We start from the raw sequence: 24,813 nt of genomic DNA, 5'->3' as shown, positions 1-24,813 counted from the left end.
CAAAGACTGTTCACTCCTATACTTATGAATGGGAGAAGCTGCAACGCGCAATATGGCGGAATAGTCCCGCCTTCTAAATGAAAGAGCCAATCGCTGACTGGTAAAGTCATTGCGTCACTGCAGCGGCCATTAGAAGCTCCGGTTCCCATAGAAACCTTGGAACTGCGCATGCGCAATGACTGGTCTAGCCTGCAAAATAAGCTTTTTTAACACTACATGAGCATAAGAAACAACATTAATGAGGCAGTTCATTTCAGATTTTGTTGCTGATTTGAAATATGTAATTGTAAGTTCATAGGGCAGTTTTTGAGATTTCAGGATTCCCCCATTCATTTAGATAGGACATGGTCTTGTTTGAGCTGCCCGGAGGCGTTGCAAATATGGCCGCCGAGTGAACAGACTTTCCTTGAAAGGGACTTCGGTTGTAGCCTATCTGAAAACCACTACGTCTCACCACTGCTTCCTGAGAGGACTATTACTCTGTCGTTACGAAGAATAGTGCTGACAGCAGAGGCTTGAGGTGCGAATGCACGGATTCAGGCCCGGATTGGCTAATGTCTGTTTTTTGGCTGCGAGGGCCGGTGTTGTCATGCCACTGGGTTGAACTTTGCTGTTCCGCTGCTTGCACTCATAGCAGCCCCACTCTTTTTATATTTATTTTCTCGCAGGTCATATTATTATTTTCACCAGATCATATCAGTAACAAATTCTCAATTGATAACTAAAATAGATTGTGATAACTAATCATTATTTTTGCGCAAATCGTTGTTTTATTTGTGAACATAGGCTTTGAGGGCGGCTTTAAGACCAAGCGGAATTCTCTGCCGGCTGCTTCCGCTTCACAGCGAGCGGGACTCGCGCTAACTGCACCCTTCACCGTCCGCTTTTTTATTTTACAAAACCAGTTCGGGCGAATGCAAACAACTTATTGATCATGAGCCCAACATCCAGCACGGCAGGAAAACATTTAATCTACCTGAGGGTAGACGTCTTTCATTGTAAGTTAAATAGAGAGGGGGGAAAATGCATTACAAAAAAAAAAAATAAAATAAAAACTTCTTGCGTAGGCTATTCTTAAAATTGGACCTCATTATTGAAGTAAAAATCCAAGCTCCAGAAGCGGCCCAACTGCTGTTTTTTTACCGTAAATTTTACGGAATTTTTTTTACAGTGTAGTTTTAACATTATTACGAGGACATAAAGGAGCATAATCTCTACGATTCGCTTGAAAAGTAGATAGTGGACAAAGAACGTTTTTGTCTTTCTGTACCACTGCACTGCATGTTGCTACATGTGTAAATCCAAAGTATGTTTAATGTATATCCTATGTATAATTAGATTAGGCTACTTCTTTCAATAGGTTAGCTATGTTTATATGATTATGTATGTATTATATAGTATAGCCTATATGTAGGACCCTGGTCCTGTAAGGCATGACATTTTGATCCTTTGTCAACCAAAGTCACTTTGTGCAAAAGAGAAACAATCAATTAGAATAACTCTACCTGACACTGAAAACCAAGTAATGGTCACAATTTATAAACAAAAATGCTACTGACCACTATGATTTGACAAGACAAAACAGCAGCAGCAGATTCAAGCGTCTGAACCTGGTGAGAATACAGAAGAGCTGTTATGTTATTTTGAATTTATACAGTGATAAAACACTTCCTGAGTGGTAAAATAGGCTACTATATAACCACAATACACCCGGCTTAATACTTTCAACGTTAGTTTTTATTAAAGATTGAATGCGTGGACTTCTAATGATAAAAAAAATAAAAATAAATTCCAATAAGAAATATCACACTGTAAACTTAGTCTTTGGTTTGATACATGATTTCTGTGTAATCACAAAAATCAAAATGACCCAAAGGCCCAATGGACAAAAAGCTTTTGTAATTAATTTTCCTAAACCGATCCTGTCGTCGGAGTATGTAGAACAATGTAGGCCTATTAATTATTAATACAAATCCACAAAAGATCATAATCTTCTTGGTGTCTTATCACTTTACTTCACTCATTTCATTTAGGGTTTAGTTTTCCCACAAACAGAAACACAGCCATTGGTAATAGCACACGAAATATACACAAGCCTTATGTTTAAAAGCATGAACACTTACATTGTAAAGGTTCTACATGTTCTGGCGACAAAACATCGCAAATTACTAAGTGTAAAAGGTACGGTGGCTGTTCAATTTGAAGCGGCACTGTGCTGGCTGATGAGTGCATGACATCAAATTACCGCGAGAGCGTTTTAAAAGCATGCAGCTCTTTATTGCTCTCGTGGTACTTTGATGTCATACAGTACACCTATCAGGCTGCGCAGCGCTGCTTCAAGTCGAACACACACACACACACCTTTTCTTTCCAATCACGTGAATTCTTAGAGCAACAATATTATTGTTGTCGTTGATGTTATTACCTTGAATTTATTGCCACACTTTAATATGTGAATTGTATTACTGGCAAACTGAACAAATATTTCTGCTTTTAATGGATTAAACAACGGAGCTGCTCACTCAGGTTTAAGGCTGTTATAAATTTGACCTACCACAAGATGCCATTGTCTTTCCCGAAACAATCAGAGAAAAGCTTCAAAGATTTAAGAGGCTTCATTTCTCCATCCCTAACACCTACCAACACCATCACGTGATCCAGGAGCTGTCACAGTTGTTTCTCGTTGATCACGTGTTTCTCTGAAAACAATACGTGCTGTGCTTCAGTGTCATGTGTAACATCATTCGTAGGCCTAGGTCTGTACGGCCGCATGCAGCTGGATTTCAGTCGATCGCTGACATTTGTCACTTAAGCCAAGTTCACACTACACAGCAGACAACATCTCTGTCCCCAAAACACGCTATTGTCATGAAAACACACATGAGAAGTGGAACGGGAATGACACGAAACACGTGAAACAGGAGTTGTTTATTTGAAAATGGACGTCGGGAAGAAATTAGCACTGCGCGATGATCTGTCCTGAAAAATTTCAATCCATTTATTGTGTCTAAACTTTTCTTAAAGCCATGTTGCTGCTGCCGTTTTTCTTCCGCTGACCTTAACCCATGCCTTGCTCTCTCATTGGCTGTAGCTCGTCGCGATTCCTGACAAAGAATATAGAACCTGACACCACATGTCGAGTCGGCCGACCGGTCCAGATATTTGGCACGCTAGATTTGTTTGGCGTCAGCGAGGTGTTGGCGACGCATCAGCGAGCCTCTTTGATGCGTCGTTGATTAGTTCACACATAAAGATCGAGCGCCGATCATCCGCTGATTTTCCCCCGATCACAGCCCGACCTGATTTGATTAACATGCAAATCAGGCTTAAAATCCTCTAGTGTGAACTAAGCATTATAGTGGTGGGAGAAGCTGTCGAGTCGAAAACTCTCTGCTTCCTTTGATGCTTGCGCTGTATTTTCTTATTTTATCACAGGTGAAGTGGATTAGATATAGTGATAGGTCATTCTTGAACGATTCGTTCATTTTGAACAAATCTTTAATGTGATTCGGGAAGAACGAGTCATCTCGGGGAGTGATTCGTTCAGTCACGCATGCGCAACATTCGATAGGTTCTGTGCTGGAATTAGTTCACCTGTTTCGAGTCTTCGGGTTTTTAGAGTCGTTTGCTCTTCATGTGACAGCCCCATAAGCTTAACCTATGCAGTCTCAGTCGTTCGACTCGAAAAACCCGAGGACTCGAAACCAATCAATTCTCTTTCCGGCTCAGACTGCATAGGTTAAGCTTATGGGGCTGTCACATGATGAGGTGAGGTGAGCTAATCATAGACTGAAGACCCAGGTAAACAATGGATTAATCTTTTCTGTTTCTTATAGCATTATATTTTTGTCTTGTTTGTAGTGTGATCAACGTTTGCGTAAAAAGTAGATGTGTTAGGGAGGTAACACATAACATTTTAATTATATTTTGCTAAAATGAACGAAATGTTTTGAAAAAAGATTTGTTCATTTTGCTGAACGAGACTCAAAGGTCCGAGTCTGTAAAATGATCTGAAATTCCCATCACTAATTAGATGCAATATTTGTCATGTAGAAACAAAGACAGCTGGGTTTTCAACGCCTCCTGAGTCGCGAATGCAAACGGCAAATCTATCCGAGCATTTGTTGAAACTAAGCTGCAAAAAACAGTTGCTGCCCTCACAAACCAATGTCTAGTTGCATAAACACAGCCACTATGTTAAGATGGTGTTCTGACCAACTAACAGTTAGCCAAGGTGTATTGACTTAAAAAGTATCATGATCAGTCTTGTAGAAAAAAATGAGACGACCAACTTTAGTATAAGTACTTTGCAACCTTCCACTGTCACATTGTCATATGGCTTTACCCACACTTGCATATTTTTAATCATCAGAAACTTAACTTTCACACTAATCAGGAGGACTACTAATAAAAGAGAAGTCCATCAAACATTGTGCTTCTTCTGGCTGTCTGGTTCCACATATGACTGCATGGTGTTTAGAGCGGCTGATGTTTATTTTGAACAAGATCTCTGATGATTTCAGTCTGAAATGAAGTGCTGTTTGAGAAGAACATTGTGTCCGATGCTGTGATGATTTTAAGGAAGTACACTGAATCCACTGGGGTCAGTTTGACCTGCACAGTAAAGATTGCACAGATTTTTTATTTTTATTGTTTAACATAATACAAAGGTTAAATCTAAACACACTATTAATCCACAGAAAAAGCACACTATTAATCCATTTAAATAAATAAATAAATAAATATGCCAGAAATGTTTATTTGTAAACAGCTCCCACTCGCTGTGGAGGAGCACTGGTGCACCTGAGCAAAGTGAACTCACTGAGCACTGAATATTGTTTGTAAATACTTTCCAGCATTTCAGTAATAAAAATGTACATCTTTAAAATGCATGCAAATCACAGCGAAGCGCAACAGTTCCCGTACGGTGTTCAGCAGTGGTCAAAAATAATTTATACAGTGATTTTTGAATTGATCCCTTCTTGTAAACTCAGAGATGTGGATTTGGACGGCAGTGAAATTACCACATGACCTTTATGTTTGTTAAAAAAAAACAGCAGGTTATTTGGTCAGGGAATCGTTATACAAGTGGTGGGAGAAAAACACTGACATTCTAGATTCGGACGGCAATAAAATCACTGTCTAACCCCTGTAAACTGAACATTTTTGGATTACGTCCCCATGAGAAATAATTACTGTCCAGATAGGGCGTAGTACTCATAAAACAGCAGACAAAAAGTACCTGGATGACCTACTACTTTCGGGATCATAGCTCACATGACAATATGGCAGCTGTAGCACATCTAGATTAAATTCATGCCATATAGAACATACTGTTTAACAGTCATGACGATAGTTCTTCATCAAACGTAGTACCTACTCAGACCTCCATCTAGACATTGGTGTATCCTTGTTCTTTTAAAAGAGGCAGAGCCACCAAAGAACCACCCAAAAACACACAGGCTGCCTGGCTGGTCCAATCCAGTGATCTACAGAGGGAAGGGAGACACATTTTATTGTTTCAAGCTCACCGTTTAAAGATTTAGTAAAGCTCTCAGTGCCTCCTGTTTTACTTACTGTTTTGTGTAGCGTCACTCTTGGGTCTGTTCGTTGATCCTGGAGTTTCTGGAGATTCCGGAGATTCTGTACAAGATAATAAAAGGTTAGGTAGTTCAAAGTGAATAAGAATAACGCTTTAAATATAATATTTCCATATATCCCGAGTTTCTCTCACCTTCAACAGTCACTGTGATCAAGAGTTCTCCTTCAGAGTCCAAAACTCTGTAAATTCCTGCATCACTGGCTGTAAAGTTATTGATGATCAGGTTTCCATCTCTGTCATTCAGCTGGTCATTTTGAACACCATGGCCTCTCTTCCAGACATCCTTCCACTCTGTGCTTCTTCTGCTGTGATGCTGCACTTTATCAGCATTAGACAACAGAACATCTAACTTCAGCTTCTCACTGATTTTCACAGAAAACTCATCTGAAGAGAGACAGAAAGACATTATTATTATTGTCTCAATCGATCAAGGCCATAAGCACATATTTATATTTATGGAACCAGATGCAATCATGACGCAAGCATGCATGCCACATAATTACTAAAGGAAATCCAGAAAGCTAATGCTGATGGTTTGATCAGTTTTGACTTTACCATAAATATAAAGTTGGTACTCCAGCTCTGTCGGAGCATTTTTGTAATCGAATCTAAAAATGTATTTCCCAGCGTCACTGAAGATCAGATCCTTGATGACGACGTCACATGCTTCTTTATTACATACTCGGGCACGCGCACGTTTATGTTCTTCATTCGGACAAACAGGGATGACAGCAAAGTGGATGCGTTTTCTGTGACGAATGAAACGAATATCTGAAATCTCTCTGGCCTTGTATTCACATGTCAGTATGGCGTCGCCTCCCTTTCTTCCTTTCACAGGTATAGTGGAGGTTCCTGTAAATACAGATACATTCAATACAAAGTATCAATACTGAAAAATAAATGTGTTTCTGTTTATTCTCTGTAATCAGTGTCACCATAAAATATTCTAGTAGAGTTATTTTAGTGCTTTTCTTTTGCTCAAGAGGTTCCACCACACATTCAAGTTGATTCAGTGTTGTGATTCAATGGTGGAGTTTCTCCAAAATTTAGCATCAGGAATGAACGTAGTCTGCGCCAAAAGCCTCGTGGGCAGCGCGTCTACATGTAGCGCCGTTGTGCTTCGGGCGTCCCGTGTTCGAGTCCCAGGACCTTTCCCTGTCCCGTCCCCCCTCTCTCTCCAACTTCGTTTCCTGTCTAACTACTATCCTATCAAATAAAAAAAGGCAAAAATGTCAAAAATAAATCTTAAAAAAAAAAAAAGAATGTAAAGATTTAGGTTGTAGGTTCAAGCTATTGCCCATGAAATTGAAACAAAACGCAAAAACATTAAAGTATGAGAATGTGTTTAAATCCTAGCTAATTATTTTCAATTTCTTTAGCGTTCAGAACTGTTCATCTCATGAGACAGTTTTGTGTTGTACTGGTCTTTCAGAGATCACAAACAAACCTCATTCATGACAGTAGACCCTGACCAAACAATGTTTAATAATTAATGAACTGGAATGAACTGCATGGATAAGTCAGTGACGTCATGATGTGCAATGATGACGTAATATGCTGGGGAATTTCCACCATCAATTCACAAACGTCAACAAAAGAACTTCACGTAGGGGTGCAACAGAAAAAATCAATGGACTAGAATAACTCTAGCTGGAACTGAAAAATCAAAACAATTGACATTTTATAAACAAAAATTACACTCTAAAAAATGCTGGGTTAAATACAACCCAGTGCTGGGTAAAATAGGGACAAACCCAGCAATTGGGTTGTTTTGACCCAGCGGTTGGGTTACTACCCAGAAGGTTGGGTTAAACATTTAACCAAACTGCTGGGTTTGTCCCTAATTAACCCAGCACTGAGTTGTATTTAACCCAGCATTTTTTAGAGTGTACACTGACCGCTATGATAGATGATGCAAAACAGCAGCAGAAGCAGAAGATTCGACCTGATGAGAATACAGACAGCTGTTACATAACAAACATATAACAAAGACATTTATACACGAATAAAACGCCTGGCTGAATGATAAAATGCTATACAACTGAGCACAATACAGTCGAAGCCTTCCGTTTTAACTGTAAGATTTAACACATGTGGATCTTAAATGTCCGATAAGAGACATCAAACTAATCTCAATCTTTGGTTTAAGAAATGATACGATCAGTCAAACCCAAGACACAAACAACAAGTTTTGGAAATTCAGTAACGTGCCACAAAACAATCTTATCGTCAACAATCTAATAATTACAATAACCGCACGAGTGAAAATCATAACCACTGTTATCATCGTAATCATAATGGACACTTTCATTAACATGTCCACTAATTTTAGCATCACTAGCGGATTTAGTTTCCCACGAACATAAACACAACAACTGATATAATAACACAAAGCCATGCATTTTAAAACAAGAATACTTACATTGTGAAGGTTCTGTATGGCTCGTTTGCTCTGGCGTCTAAACTGCGCGCACATCGCACGCTTAGCGAGACTTCAAACGAAACTGAAAGCATCACAGGTGAGTGAGCTCGGAGACTGGGAATATTTGGTGTTTCCCACTGGAGCAGTATATGATTGGTAATTATTGCCCTCTACTGGTTGTTATTTTAAAGTAGATCAGAATGAATGCGCTTTATAGCCAAGTATGCTTGCTAGAAATTTGTCTTGGTGACAGAAGCTTCCAGTGCACAGAATGACAGCGTCAAGAATAAAATAAGTATTTTTTTTAAAAAGTGAAACTATATGTAAAAACACACAATATACAAAAAATAGACAATATATGCATGTATAATATATGTACAATATGTTATATACAACTGCAAAGGAATGTGAATAAGAGTTATGTGCATGCCAAATAAACACAAGATTAAGTAGTGCTGTGTATTGCACATGTTTATACATATGTTTAAAAGCATGTGCAATACACAACACTGTTCTGGTGCTCAGTGCTGTAGCGCTGACCTGTGTTAGTCACTGGAAGGTGAGAGTTGTGGTCACACAGTATTGATTAACGGATTTGCAAGGAATCGGCAGACAGTGGATGAAGCCACTTCTCCCCCTCACACCTCACAGGAAATACAGACTCTGCGGGGCTTTTTTCATAATGGAGTTAATGTGAGTGTCCCATTACAGGTCCTGAGGGATGGTGGTCCCGGAATCTGAATGACTCCACAGCAGCCGCAGTGCTGTTCATGAGGGAGGGGATCAAATCCATCCGGATAGAATAGAATGTTTGGGATTGCTGTATTATTTTCCACAATGCTTTTTGAGTACAGTAACTATTTTCTTGTGGCACGCAGATTCTCTGACTGACTGCTCCACTTTCATCACGTATATAGACCTTTCTAAAAATGAAGTCAATATCCACCTTTTTCTTCCCGTAAAAATGGGCGCTTTGTAAATTCTATGGGTCTATGTAATTCTATTTTTAGCTGTACATAACCGCTCGTTTTGCTGCTTGATATTGAAAATGGGTGTGTCTTACCATATTATTTGAATGTGTTGTCTTAATTACGAACACACTGGTTTATAATGCAAACAGTTTTATCGTTTACTGCACGTTGTTATTCTTCTCGTTATTTCCCTACAGCAGCTAACGGACTGGAAGGCTTGGACAGAAGCAGCTTTATACTGTTAGATGTGAAAAACAGTGTTGCTTTAATTTAATTATTAGGCAACAATGCAGACAGTAAACGACAAAGTGTTTCCACTTAGCAAAATAAAGCACTGAATAATAGTCTCTATGTATAAGATCAAGTGGTGTATTTACAATTTGATTTATTGTATTCAAACACTGTGTGCAAAAATGCATTAACTATCCTCATGATTTGCCAGTGTAGTTTTTAATACTGGATGTGGTCTATTAGCTTAGACACTTGGTCAACAAAACAGTGTGTGTTTGATTTGTGAGTCCATGATCATAAATATTCCAGGTTCAAGCTCAATGACTTTTGAAAAATTAATCATTTTCACCATATTACATAAAAAAATATAGCAATGTACAGCAATGTATGTACATATAGCAATGGAAAATAAAATGTATAGCAATGTACAAACACAAATCATGTCTTTTCCTGTTTTACGTTATAACATGAGTTAAGAGACTAGATGCCTTTACACAGATCACTTTCAGAAATCTCTCATACAAAATGTATTTGCTGAAACTGAGCTGCAAAAAGAATAGCTGATCTCATAAACCAGGATACATTAACATACAGCCACATTAACAATCAGAAACTTCACATTCACAGTCAGGTAATCAGGAGGACTAATAAGAAGATGGGAAAGTCCATCAAACTTCATGTGCGCAATGCTTAGAGCGGCTGAAGTTTATTTTGAACAAGATCTGATCATTTCAGCCTGATCTCAGCAGTTTGAGCAGCAGATTTCAGCTCTGATTGTGTCTGAATCTGTCATTTGAAAGTAAATGTAATCTTTTGAAACATTGCCTTCAAATTTCATTGAATATGTTATTTGGAAAAACAATTTTTCTGAATATAGTACAATAATTGTAAAAAAAACAACAACAACAACAACAACAACAACAACAACAAAAAATATATATAAAACACAATACCAACAAAAACGTTTCTTATAAAAGTTTAATTTGTTTAGTTTTTTACAATACATTTGTGCAAAAGCAGATTTACAAAGAATATTAAACTATAAATCATGTATTAAACAGACAAAGGAAGAGGAAAGAAAAGAATGAGTGAAGACACTTAATAAGAAGACACTTATTAAATTTAAATATTATTTTAACATATGTATACATACATTAAAAACTGTACCAAATATACATATGTGCACACACTTTGTCATTCACAGTTTGGTACAGATGTGGATGCTTACTGTTTATACTGCAAATACTTTCCTAATTGTTAAGAACAATTAGAGAGAAAAAAATCCTAGTTCATACGTTAGGATTGAGTAGCTTTCAGTTATCCGTCCAGATGTTAAACTAGGCCAGTAATGACCATATTTTTTGTAGTAAATCTAAAAAGTAAAAAATGGCATGGGATGCAATCTAAAAATACAGTCAATTAAAATGTAGCAATATGTTGACAGAATCACATGCAGATCTGTTGGCTCTGAAGGCAAATTATAAGGAACCACTGTCCTGAGGTCCAGAGATTGCATCTGTTTTACTTTGGTGATGATCAAAATCTGAATCAGAACCAGCACAGACAGTCCTAAAGCCTCAGTCGAAAACCAGTGATCTACAGAAGGAAGGGGGAAGATAAGGGTGAACGATTTTACATTTTTAATATGATTTAATGTCTTATCACGTTTGACCAACAGGTGGCGCTGTTACCAAATTGATGTGGTGTGTTCTGTGTGAGGTGACAATGGCACACACAAAGTTTGGTGTCAATATGTCAAAGCTTTGCGGAGATACAGCCTCAGAGTCATTTTGGCATCATGCCTCAAATTTGTAGCGGCGCAATACAAAAACTTTTTTTTTTTGTATCAACACAAAATCCATAACTTTTGCAAGCATGGTCTGAAGATGATCTGATTCGATTTTGGTAAAAATCAGACCAATGGTCGAGGAGGAGTTCGAAACCTTTGGTGCCTTACCATTGGGCTTGAGTGGGCTGCAGCCCATGGGCCCCGCCTTTGCCCGTTTATGTTTGTTTGATTTGTTCGTTATATGCCAGTCAGGATTCAGAAATTATTCGCTGCATTTCCACTGCTCATGCAAGATCTAAACGGGGCTAGAGCTTACATCTACGACCTTCGAGACCACAATCAAACAGCATAAACTGGTATTTATGATGATTTCACATAGAAGAAGGACACACGTATTGAATCGTGTCTGCACCGATTGGTTTATCACATGGCTACTTTAAACAGCTCCATTAAGCATTTAGCCCCAAAGAGCACACATTTAGAAAGATAATGATAAATTCTCAAATGTTCACACCTCAGTTCTTTACAGAGGATGATTCTATATTATTATATTAATGTTCCACTAAATTATGCAATCATCTGATGAGTTTTGAGCGCTCTCTCTCGCCTCTTACTGCCATTACACATAGTGGGGAAGAAATGTCATCAAAATGATTTTAAATAAAAATAGCAATTTAATGAGTTTCTGTTTTTATAACATGATATAGGACTTAGCCTATTACACAAACAAGACACCTGTTTTTTTGTCGAATATCTGCACGATTGCAAATACAATAAACAACAACTTACAGAGTAACTTTCAGACACAAAATTCCATTTTACTCCATCAGAAAGAAAATAGAACAAACAGCAGAACCGCTGCCTCTCTGTGTTTTGTTCCTCAGGGTTACACGGACCAGCAAATGATTCAATCAGGCTATAAGTACAGTGGTTTGCAAAGTTAAATGAATCAGCTTTTTAAACGAATCATTTGATTCAACTCACTCATTATGACTCAGCAATTCACTTGCTGCCACCTACTGGCGGTTGTAGTTTCATATTTAACTTTGATGCGAAGGAACCATCTTCTCTTATATCTCTCCTGGTCCAAGACACGGCTTCTCAAATCATCATTTTCTTTAGTGAGCATACTCACTTGCTTTTCCATCATGTTCACTTTTTCTCTACATTCTTTCAACTCTTCGGCATGAATCTGCACAGCCTTTGCTACGCTGGTGATCATGGTGCTGTGCGGTTTTAGTTGCGCACTAATGACCCCAAGTGCTTTGATCGCTTCAAGGATAGCAGTATTAGATACTTTGGCGGATGGGTCGATTCCAGATGACTTTTTAGATTTTTTCCCACTTTGAGATTTTATCGGGGTGGGTGGGTCCCTCGGGGTGGGGATTCACCTCGTTCTCTTTTGTTTGAGACATCGGCAATGTCCATCTCATAGCAGTGTACTTCCATTTGATCTTTAAACAAGCGACTACAACAAAAATACGTTATCCACCTTGAGAATATCAGTGCCGGGTATAATGAACAGATAATTACAACCAATAATTGGAGTGTAAAAGCATCATTTATGAATTAATTCGGGACTCATTAATGGAGCAGATAAAAGTCGACAGCTCAGTCATCCATCTTGCGATGTATACACATGTTGGCCTACAGGCCTTGATCGATATCAGCACTTCTGTGCCTTCAGGAATGCCAAATGGCCCTTTAGTTACTGAAGATAGGTTTGGGACAGGAAAGCAGAAGTCTTTGATAAATTTTGACCTTACAAAGTCCCCCCTTGGCACCGTTGGCCACACCTAAAGAGGCAAAAGGTGACACAGTCCATAGAAACATGCTTTCTGTTGTGTGCAGATGTCATCTTCAGTCTTCTGGTCCAGACTTGTTGCAGTTGCAGCTGGTCAGTCTTTGTTCTCCTTTCAGCCGTGAGTGAGAGATCTTCATCAAATGGTGTTGCGCCCTTCATAGATATGCAAAACACCCACTGAATACTTCACACCTCCACAAGAACAGGCACTGAACATGGTAGAATCTGCTTGTTCCTCTTTCTGAGGCAGGACACAGGATGTGAACTTATGCAGCTGGGATCCTGTGATTTCAAAAGAGCATATGGCACAACAAACCGCAAAAGTATACATGGCATTTGTCATTGGTCAGAGGTTTGATGTGGTCAGATTGAATTTGTCTCTGGCAAAAAGCTACTTAAAAAGATGTCAAGGTGAGAACAAAAGATGATCTGAAAAGCTCTTTTAATAACAGTATTTCGCTATGGTTACACTTGAATTAGTTACAAAATAGATGAAGGATGGTAAAGCATAGTTAATTGTACCCAACATGTAAAATATTACCTGAGAGAAAGAGATAGAGAGAGGGGGGAATAGAGAGAGGAAGAAAAAGAGGGAGAGAGGGCAGAGACCCAAGAAAAGCTCCAACAAAGAAAAGAGGCAGCAAAGAAAGGAGAAAGAGCAACAGTTGCAAGAACCCATATATACAAAATAAATTGTTCCACAGAACACGGGCAACAGACTTTGCTGTTTGATTCGGACAAACGTACACACATGCAAGTTTTGTGAAGTGGTCAGTTATTACCAACACATCAACTGACTTGTTATTGACATCCTCAGCCATCCAAAAATCGATACAAACCAACTCTAGTGGTGCTGTTGTAGTTATAGACACACGTGGTGCTCTAGACTCCGGCTCAGGAGTTTTACTCAACACACATCTCTTGCATTGCGACACGTACAGTTTTGTGTCTTTCTCCATAGAATTCCAGTAAAATCTCTGCCTCGCTAGCCAAAGAGTGCGGTGCTGGCCCTGATGACCAGCGTCATCATGCACCCCTTTCAGGACCAAATCTCTTAAAGCTGCCGGCACAGCATACTGGTAAGATTTTTTTTTGGTCGCAGGACTCTTAGACACACGGTAAAGTATACCTAACATTATTGCAAATTTGCCCCACTGTTTGAGTGTTCGTACAGTTTATTTTGACTCGTTAACCTTTTCTCTCCTAGAAGGACGTCTACCTTGCTCCACAAAGAACCTCACCCTACTAATCACTGGATTATGACATTGCCTGTTGAGCAGCTCATCATGGGTAAACTTATTGAGTGGGCACTGTACCTCATCCTCCAAACCTCTCAAATGCTGAACATATGCGACTGCTCTAGCTGCTGCACCTTCCTCCCAGTGACGATGAGAACAGAACGCAGCTGACATCTCCTCACAGGACCCTTTCCCTCCAGCAAAACTCTGAACCAGGTTAGTCACTTCATGACACTTCTGTGACCCAGACATTTCCTCAACAACCTCCTCTTTTGTACGTTCACAGGACAAATGAAACATACCCTGCACCTGCTCAACCCCAAGCATCTCCGCTTCATGCCTCAAGATGTCATATGGTGTTCTGGTCAGCCTGTGCAGGATCCTGCAAGCAGCAAAAGGCTCTCGACTCAATGCATCGGCTACAATGTTTTATGATCCGGGTATGTATTGTATGTCGAATTCAAAAGGGGCTAGCTTCGCGACCCATCTCTGCTCGCAGGCATCAAGCTTCGGTTTGGTCAAGATATACTTGAGCGGGTTGTTATCCGTCCAAACCGTAAACCTGAGCCCACGAAGCCAATGACTGAATTTATCGCAAATGGCCCATTTCACAGCCAAAAATTCGAGCCTATGAGCCGGATACTTAGACTGAGCATGATTAAGTGACTTTGATGCAAAGGCGATTGGCCTTGCAACCGCATGACCCTCCTGAACTTGGGAGAGTATGGCCCCAAGTCCACTCGTCGAAGCATCCACTGACAGTATGAATGGTCTTGAAAAGTCAGGATGAGCAAGTAAGACCTGATTTACCAGCACAGTCTTAAGATTCTCGAATGCACCTCTGCATTCATCTGTCCAGTCATCAGGAGTGAGTTTCCGGACAGCTCCTGACCTTTTTCCAACACCCCTCCCTTTCTTAGGTCTCTTCTAACCGGTCATCAGCTGAAAGAGAGGCTTTGCAATCATAGAATAATTTTCAATGAAATGTTGATAGTATATAACCATGCCCAGAAAATACCTTATTTTTCCCACAGATGGGGTAAAACCATCAACTTCCATTAAGTCTTTCTCGGACACATTTACAATAGTCTCTACCTTCATAGGATCACTAGCCACTCCTTTCTGTGAAATAATGTGACCCAAAAATTTGACTGATCTACGCAAAAACCTACACTTGGAGGGTGAGAGTTTCAAGTTGTGATCTCTGAGACGTTGAAACACCTCCAAAGATCTCCAGTCTCTGTAAACTTTCTTCTTCAGTCTTACCAAAAACTAACAGATCATCCAGGTAACAGAGCAAACTCATAAAATTTTGATCACCGAAAATGGTCAGCATCATTCTCATGAACGGAGCAGGACTGTTGCAGAGCCCTTGCGGTAAACGGTTGTACTCATGCAAACCCAGAGGGGAACTGAAAGCTGTAAATTTCTTATCCTCCTCATGTAAAGGAATGTTGTAGTACCAAGATGTTAAATCCATGGTACAAAACAAAGCATTCCCCCCCAACGCCGCTAGAACGTCTGCTTGGTGAGGGAGGGGATGTGTGTCCTTCACCGTACGGGCGTTAAGCCACCGGAAGTCAGTGCACAACCTTAAATCACCGTTCTTCTTCCAAACTAACACTAACGGTGACACAAACTCACTGGACTATTTCCTGATTATTTCCATCTGCTCCATCTCATCGAGCGTCTCCCTCAACTTTTGATAGAGAGCCGGGGAAACTCTGTGATACGGTAACCGGAAGGGTCAGTCATCGGTCAACCGAATGCGGTGACAGAACCCCTTTGCTTCACCGCAATCCAACGAGTGCCTAGAGAAAACACACTCATATTTCTTTATCAGATCAATGAGCTTGCTTTTCCAGAAAGGTGACACCTCACAGTCATTTAAGTTTAAGTCTTTGAGGCCCAGCTCATCCAAGCGAATGTCACTGAAGTGCTTAGCACGAGACACTGAGCTCTTCGCTGATAAACTACCACAAGAACTGCCGCTACTCATGGCTACATTCTGGAAAACTCTTTGTTCTTGCAGATGATCGAAATCTTCCAAAGCAATGCATGGGTAGACATCAGCCAATTTCGCATTCTTGCGGAGCACAATTTCAGAGTTCGTCGGGTTTATCATTTTCACCGGGAGCCAACCGTCGCCCCATAAAGGCGAAATCACTCTACCGATAAGCACATTACGATGGACGCAGCGAGAAGTACTAGGTTCAATCACAACTGTGCTGTCCACTGAGAGTTTCAGCCCTGGTGGCAGCCGACCCCAGACAAGGTGCTCACTCATTGGCTGCAAAACCACAGCAGACTTAGACTTTAAAGTACCAACCTTGTCAGGGATAGTACCACCCCTCCACCTCTCGATGCTTGAAAGCATACGCAGAAATTGACAATCTTCAGTCTGATTTGATTGGTCTGGTTTATCTAGAACTCTCCAGAATCCCTCATTTGATTTCATCTCTCTGATCAGAGGTTTCAGCACATTGGTACCAATGATAAGCTGGTCCACGTGTCCACTCACAATAAGGACTGGGACACTAAAACTGAATCCATACACCTCAAGTTTCAGATCACACATACCTTCAGGACTAGTCTGCTTCCCACCGCACCCAACCAGGACAAAGTCTGCCGGGGGGGAAACAACTCCTGATCCAGGACTCCTGCTTCTCTCAGTTGAGGTACCACATTGGCACTCAAAGTAGTCGCCATGGAGCCACTGTCCAGCATCCCCCTAAGACAAACTTTGTCCTGTACCAAAACACTGGTATAACACAGACTGTCATTCTGCATTGACTGAATAGTATTTTGAAAAATCACAGTTTTATCTTTGTTTACATTCTCACAATAAAAGGAATAAACTGACTCAACATCAGTGTCCAAGGAGGAACTTTCATTTTGCCCCACATTGCCCTCCCCCAATGGAGGCTCTCTAGTTTCCCTGAGGCACGTCATCTCCTTGTCTGCCAGTGCTTTCCCTGGGCACAGTTTTCTCACAATTGAAGCTCATATGCCCAGAAGAAAAATACTTAAAGCAGAGATTATACATCTTGCAGTGAGCAGTAGTACTGTGATCTTTGCTGGTACAAACTCTACATTCACGGCTCTGTTTGTTAGAATTCTTGGGCCAACCACCTCGCACAGATTGTGCATTGCACACAAGAGCCTTTTCCAACATGGTCAGGACTTTGTCTAGAGTGCTATTATTGGTTGTTGGTGTGGCTGTTTCTGACCTATGAGGAGACAGAGAAGTTGAATCGTCAATGGGCTCATGAACTTTGACTGTTTGTTGACACGCAACTCGCTTTGTCACTTTCTGTTCCCTAAGCATCTCATCCAATCTCTCTTGGACCTCAGAAGCTGTCCACGACTGTGCAGGTTTGCTTTTGAACACAAAAGACAGTTCCTTATCAGGGCAATCTCGAATAAACATTACAGCCAGTTCTCTGCTTCAATTTTCTAAGGTTCTGCCCTCCTCTCTAAGGCTCTGCTCAGCCACCTCAGCTGCTTTGTTCAACCTTATCTAATAATCCAGAGGGCTCTCATTGGAGTAAGGTTTCACGGAGTAGAAATCGGCTAAAGGCATTCCTGAGCTACTGGAATCACTAAAATGGTGTCTCAGTACTGTGAACACAGCATCTACAGTCGGAGTAACCATTCTGTTGCTCAGCCAGACCTTTATGATGTCCCTGGCCCTCCCCATTAGTCTATTCATTACTTCTTCAACCCTTTCGGAGTCTGCCACTTTTTTGTTTAAGTACACTCGCATCAGTTCTTCCCACTCCATCATGGAACACTTATCTGTACCATCTCCGCGATAATAAGGTGGTGCAGTTATCTCAGACTTCAGTACCAAATTTAACTTGGAAGCATCGATAATGGTTGCATTCTGCATCTTAGTGTCAGAAATGCTAGCGTCTTCTCCAAAACAACCACTAGATGGCAGACTTGAATGTCTAGTCTGCAACAAACTGTCCCTGATAGCTTCGCCAATTTCAGATCCAATTTGTCTGATGAGGTTACTCATGTCACTTGAGAGTCCTGATTCATGTTTGGTACACTCTGGGCTAACAGGTTTTGTTATTGGACTACAGCTTATGTCAGGTCTAGTATCAACTGACGATCTCAGCGTTCCACCCCTCCCAGTGCTTGCGTATTCAGGACCCCTAAACTGAAAACCTCTGTCAGGTGTGGTTAGTAGCGCACCCCTTCCTCTACCAGCCATCATTATGCTGTGTTCAAATGCCAACCTTTCCTCCTTGCCATCTGCCATAACGAATCCCCTCAATTTTCTTAGTAAACACAAAAATTATTTTGATCTGAAATCAAAAGTCCTTAAAGTCAAATGTCCATAATTCTTTTGCAGAAAGAATTGTCCCTTCGAAAGATAAAGAAGTCAGAGTCCAAATCAGTCACTGATGAACCGCTCCAGTCACGCAGATCAACGATGATGTCACCACAGTCCCAGGAAAGACGGTCACACTTGCAGCATCCCAGGCGGTCAACTACCAGCAAACCAAACGACGGGTCACGGCACCATTTTGTAGTGGGTTTCCTCCTGCGTTGTGTGTGTTGATAATAAAAGAGACCTCACACCATGATGCGGTTGTCATGTGGTTTACTTTCGGCTTCTCAGGTTCTCTCATCGCAATGACATCCCGCGAAAGAGAGAGAGCGCCGGGAAATTACATCAGCTCTACCCTCGCGGTTACACACGACGTAACCTACGTAAACAGTTCTTCCTGAACATTTTATATAGATTAACAATTTCATAAGAAGTGAAAAACAAAACCAATAACAAAGAAATACAAATTATATATGTATGAAGAAATAAAAATAACACAATAGTATTGTGCTTGTGATCACATGACCATTCATCACGGTGTAATTTTTCCTAATACAAATTTCAAAATAAAAGCCTCTTGCATTAGTGCCATTAGTTAATAATAATAATTTCAATAATCTAGTGTAACAACATTACACTTGCCACACTTGTATATCTCGCTCATCTGTTCTTTTCTGTAAAACCGCAGCTTTGTACACACAACGATCGTCACTCATGTTAACAAGTATATTTGCCTCCGATTTCGGGATACATTTACTGTCGGCAGAGAAAAATAAAGGCTAAAATGTTGTAGTGTTTCATCCCGTGACCGCTAGAGATGTAATTTCTGTTTTCCGTATTTATCTTCTTCTTCTTCTTTGGTGTTTATTGGCGGTGGGGAACCTAACTGATTGGTGCATTACCACGACCGACTGGAATGAAGTATGGAGCAGGATTTTGCTTGTAGGATAAAATAAAACATAAAAACCAAGCAAAACAAATAAAACTAGAAAAAAAAAACAATCAAAACGATTATATTATTTTATATAATTTAGTTTCTTTTACAAATGTAATAATATAATCATGTAGTACTTTAAGGATTTAGCTTTTAATTCAGGTTTTCAGAGGGGGAATCGAATCTGAAGATTCAAAATCAACCTGATTAGAACTGATTCCAAATTTGAATTTATCCACTATTCGTCCAGCGTCTAGTAGAATTTAGTGTATCTGAACAATTTGGATATTTGTATTATTCCCTGTCCAAAGGCTAATACATGCTTGTGATAATTTATAAGCTACGAGCTAGGTAACTGGATCTGGGCAAAGTTTAACTTTAAATTCACGACCCAAGACAATGATTCTTATAATGAAACAGGATTTTATTGGCTATTCTAGATTACATTAAACTAAACTAATGAAAACACACACACACACACACACACACAGGATGACGATTAACGGAGTTTGCATTAAGTCCCAAAAAGGTAAGATATTCGCTACAGTTCTTTAACTTGCAACCTGAGAGAATCATAAAGCAGAGATTTGTCTTATCTTTACTGCTTAAGATTAATTCAGCACCAGTTCAGCAAGAGATTAAGCTTTGTTTGTTTACTTGCGTTTTGGTGACAGCTGAGAGGGGTTTCCCTTGTTGGCTGCTTGAGGGAATCCCGGGGCTGCGGATTGGTTGCTGATCTGTCATTTGGATGACGTCGTTTTGGGAGAACCCTCTGGTGGATGGAGGTTGCCTTGTGACTTAGGAGCTTCGAAAGTCGGTTGCCTTAGGTACGGAGAGTGATGCGTGGCGTTCTTCCAGGAGTTCCTTTGCTTGGCTTTAGACTGAAGATTTCGGCAGACGCGGAGTTTCAACTGAAGTGTTTGAGTTCTGGAGTCTCGCTCGCGTGATGTTACAGCATGTGAGCGCTTTGTAGCGCGATCACCAAGGCGAAAAGCCAAAGATTGAGAGAGAGAAAGCAAGCAAGCAAGCCACGAAGGCTTTGTGTCCGGTTTTAAGCAGGCTGATTTTGGTCCATCCCATGGCGATTGTTCCAATCAGATATTGGCTGCGGGGCTTAGCCACACCCCATACTGTTCCCTTATCATGCATGAGTCACATGCTCCCCGTGGGGAGTATTTCTGCAAGTTTTAATAACTTCTTATAAAAGTATTATCACCAGAGAATGATGCCGAATATAATTTTTTTTTCACTCACACCAATGTTCAAGCTTTCACCCGATACTAAACTTCACATATCTTACACACATATTAAATGCTTTATCTGCTAACAGGAACAGTTATAAGGCAAAGATTAAAATATCATAGGTTCCAATAACACATCAAACAGAAAGCATATTATTTGGGAGTATATTGCTCCAATACTTTAAATGATTTTAAGTGATTGTCTTTTAAAATCGCCATGCAAGGTTCTGTTTCTTTTGTTGATAGAGAAAGGAAGAGGGGAGGAATTTCCTGAGGTCCATAAAAGTCACGCGGTGGTTTGCTGAGTTTGATTGAATCACGTTATCACTGTTCTTTAGATCCGTTGTTTTGCAGGCCTGAGGGTATCAGCGAATTATCCTTCCTGTGCCTACACTGGTTCCATAAATTGGCGATCACAAGACATCACAAGGTATCTATATGTTGTGAAAGAACTCTTTAGTCCTCGATACAAAAGATCTCTGTTGTCTCCTGATTGGATTAGTTTTTCATCACTCTTCCGATTCTTCTGAGGTGATAACGCCAAGGGTTGACAGGAAGTCGACCCAGAATATTGGCGTCATGTGATGGGGTGATTAGTTTAGACCTCATGATGGCTTGAAGGGGGGATATCTTTAGATTCTTCTGGAATATGTCTGTTCAATAATTCACATGGTGAATCCATAGTTTATTTGGGTCTGTTCTCGGACAGAGATCCTACAATCATATATCTTATTAGGTGTTTTCCCTAATAAACCCGATAAAGTAAAATCATGATGTTTTACCTTCTTCAATGACTGAATAAGGTGACATCTCTTACTGTTGTATTTCATACAATGAAGCAGTACATGATCAACTGTTTCTTGTTGGCTGCAGTATTCACATTCAGGGTTTTTTCCAATTTTATATAATGTACTGTTAATTGCACCTTCCGTATTCAGCTGGAACTGGAGCCTCAGAGTCCAGATTATTCCCTACATGATATTTACTTCACATTTGCTGTAATTGCTTGCATATTCATAACTCCACATATCCGACTAATTTATCCATTGCTTTTTAGATAATGTGTCAAAACTGACCTGGCACTTATTTCTGGATTTAAAGCAGCCAAATCCTTAATTCTAGTATTTGCTTTTCTTGCCCTTTCATCTCCTTCATTAACTTCTTCCTTTCCTCTGCATAATTTCCAGCAATGCTCTTGCAATTCACCCATTTTGTCCTGTGTTTCTGTTTTTCATTTTATGGAAGGAGCGGAGTGCTGCCCAGATTTGTACTCATCTACCAAGTAGTGCTCACCAAAGACTAAACAAACATCCAGCTCAATGTAATGGGCCATGACATGGATTTTTTCTTTCTTTTTTTAATAGGTTCGTTTAAATTCCCTTATAATGTTAATAAAGTGTTTTGCTTGTCAGTGTTTTGGTTGGCTAACATCAGTACATGAACATTGATGTTTTAAAAATGTTTTAAAACATTTGGATGTTTCCAGGATACCTGTTAATTTTATGTAAATTGCCATTCAACTCTGTGCCTCCTATAGAGTCTTTGGTATTGATTCTTTCCTTCTTGATACTGAAGTCAAAGGTGTTACGCACTGCTTCATACGCTTACACATTAATTCACAGTGATAGTGATCTCTATTATTTCGTATAAATGTGTTTTTTATCTACCACCTCATTACCATCCACTCCTGCAGGAACCCAAAGAAATCATGAAAATTCAGCTGTAGTGTTTGAAGAGGTTTAGCATTGGTAATGATCAGGTTTTCCGTCAGAAAATGCACAAACATATAGTTTCTCAGTTTTACAATTTGAACTGTAAATAATACATTTAACATTAAGACATCTGATTATTTAATAAAGCTTTATGTGCCACAGAAGAGACTTACATTTATATTTTCTCCCGAAAATAGCTTGTATGTACGTATTAATAACATCTTTTTATCACAAGTCCTGCTGATCTAATGACATTAAAGCATATATTTGTTCATATTGGTTTTGACAGATCACTCATCGGCTCAATCTCTACATTAAAGTAGGTAAAAACATAAGTTGCTTTAAACATGTTAGTCTGGCTTGAATATTGTGTATATTGAATATTGAAACATGTTGCATTAAAAAGAGTAGCAGTAACAGTGTTTTTATATTTAACTGTTAAATATATGTTTAGTTTTATGTTACTGACAAGCACAAATGAACCACAAATCTGAATAATAACCACAACAATTAATGATTGTGTAAGTTTCACTGGTGCTGAAACAATGCAACATTTGCCAGAACATCTCTGAAGTGAAAGTAAATCAAGTCAACAGGAAAAGCATCTCAGCCACAATTTTGTGGTACAGCAAAACAATGCAGATCGCAGGGATATATTGAGTTAGACTGTAAAATAAAGCAGAAATAGAAGTTATTTAGCTGATTTGTGATTCATGAGAGATGAGCGTTTGGCTGCGGTCCATCCTTTCTGCCAGCCGTGATAGTGAATAATTCCTCCTGCGATGACTGTAGCCAGAAAAAACACCAACACAGCCAGACCAACACCACCGAACATCAGCACACGCTCCGTCAGTGTCACCCCGTCTACACAGAGACAAGATTTATTCATGTTTGTACCTCCAGAAAGTGTTAACTGCAAAATACAGTACAATACAGAACGCAGAAGTTAAAACATTAACAATGGAATATACAACATTACAATCAACATGTTACCTGTGTTGTCAGCTTCTTCTTTTGTCTCTTGTACTACAATAAGACCTGTAAATATATGATAAATTTACACACAGAACTGTTTTTAGTTGTTGTATAAGATTGGGTTAAGATGAGCTTCTGGCGTTTCAGGGCCTTTAGAAATTTTTTTCTTTTCAGATCAAGAAATGTAGGTTGGTAGGTGTTTGTTCGTGGCCTGAAAATTTAATCTGATATCCAATATGAAAGGAATATGAAATATTCTTTCAGTATACTGTAAATATGAGGCAGAAAACTGGTTTTATTCGAATAAAAAACATATTATCCGGCATCATTGAATCAACCTAAATATATTCATTTATGCCAACAAAACTACTTTTATAGATTAAATCAGAAAAGATCGCTCTGTAAGGTCTTGACTGCCCCCCCCACAAGGACAAAATTGTGAAGATTTGATATAAAAACTGAAATCTGTTACCCTCGATCTCTAGTCTGATGGGTTTGTTGAAGAACATCTCTGGAGGGTCAGACTTTGTTCCACAGAAATAAAGACCCACATCTGAATCTGTTACTCCAGAAATAACCAGCGTGGCTCTGGTGACCCAACTATCTGCAGTCATTTTCAGTCGAGGGCTGTTTGAATTGTAGTTGATCAGGAGAGTTCTTCCTGTTCTGTCTTTATCTGCAGAAATCAGTAGATCCAGTTCTCCAGATCTGAGGTGATACCAGGCGACTTCATATCGGTTTCTCATGCTGCAGTTCAGACTGATGTTTTCTCCCATCTGAACCCTTAACAAATCAGAAGATCCTCGCACTGACGCATCTGGAGAGACATTTATAAAGATGAAAACAGATCATTTTAAACTATGGGTAACACTTTATTTCGATAGTCCACTTTAGACATTCTATTAACTGTAAGTAACTTTGCAACTACATGACAACTAGCAGTCATTAGAGTATTAGTAGACTGTCTGCTTAATATCTTCTAACACTTTCTTTGTCAACTTATTCTACTAACCCTAAACCTACCCTAACAGTCTACTCTGAGAGTTAGTAGACATGTAGTTGCAAATTAATGAGAATTAGTTGACATGTAGTTGACATGTAGTTACAAAGTTACTTATAGTTAATAGAATGTCTTAAGTGGACTATCGAAATAAAGTGTAACCAAAGTATGTTAATAGCTAGTATATTTGAGGTTGATTTGTTAATTTAAAATTGTTTGAAATAGAATATATTTACCACTCGATGAGCTTGGCATAATCCAACAAGAAAATACACAGAAGAAGAAAATTATTTTCTCCATTGTGTCTGTTGTTCATAAAGGTGTTAATCAAACTAAAGGTTCCAACACAATGCAGAGACTCTAAACCACAAAACGTTCCATTTCCTTTTCAGACAAAATTGTCTCGGTATCAGATAAGATTTTTGTTGTGTCAAGCTTTTTGTTTTGTGTGCTGTAATCTTCATGATTTCACTGAATGTACTGTTAGCTTGCATAGACACTTGACTAAATGTGTGTAGATTTGCAAGTGCATAGATAAATATTAATAATTTT

The 24,813-nt window shown here is 39.4% G+C and overlaps 1 protein-coding gene and 1 long non-coding RNA gene across 2 annotated transcripts in view; both read right to left on the bottom strand.

Annotated features, from left to right (window-relative positions):
• LOC107733068 (uncharacterized) overlaps window positions 1-24,576 on the bottom strand; it is a 35,828-nt gene extending 11,252 nt beyond the window's left edge. The window contains exon 1 of the mRNA XM_016544568.1: window positions 24,498-24,576. Within this exon, the coding sequence (XP_016400054.1) occupies window positions 24,498-24,561 (64 nt within the window). The 5' untranslated portion in view covers window positions 24,562-24,576. The remainder of the gene's footprint in view (window positions 1-24,497) is intronic.
• Window positions 4,704-7,270, bottom strand: LOC107733069 (uncharacterized). Its single transcript, XR_001638937.1, has 5 exons — window positions 6,538-7,270; window positions 6,158-6,454; window positions 5,735-5,986; window positions 5,578-5,643; window positions 4,704-5,489 (listed from the first exon to the last, which is right to left on the bottom strand). It is a non-coding gene; the product is annotated as an uncharacterized LOC107733069 (long non-coding RNA).
• Window positions 24,577-24,813: the final 237 nt, after the last annotated feature.

The sequence above is a fragment of the Sinocyclocheilus rhinocerous genome, unplaced genomic scaffold (assembly GCF_001515625.1).
Source record: "Sinocyclocheilus rhinocerous isolate Xijiao unplaced genomic scaffold, SAMN03320098_v1.1 scaffold1301, whole genome shotgun sequence".
NCBI lineage: Eukaryota > Metazoa > Chordata > Actinopteri > Cypriniformes > Cyprinidae > Sinocyclocheilus > Sinocyclocheilus rhinocerous.
This window is presented reverse-complemented; position numbering and strand designations above follow the sequence as displayed.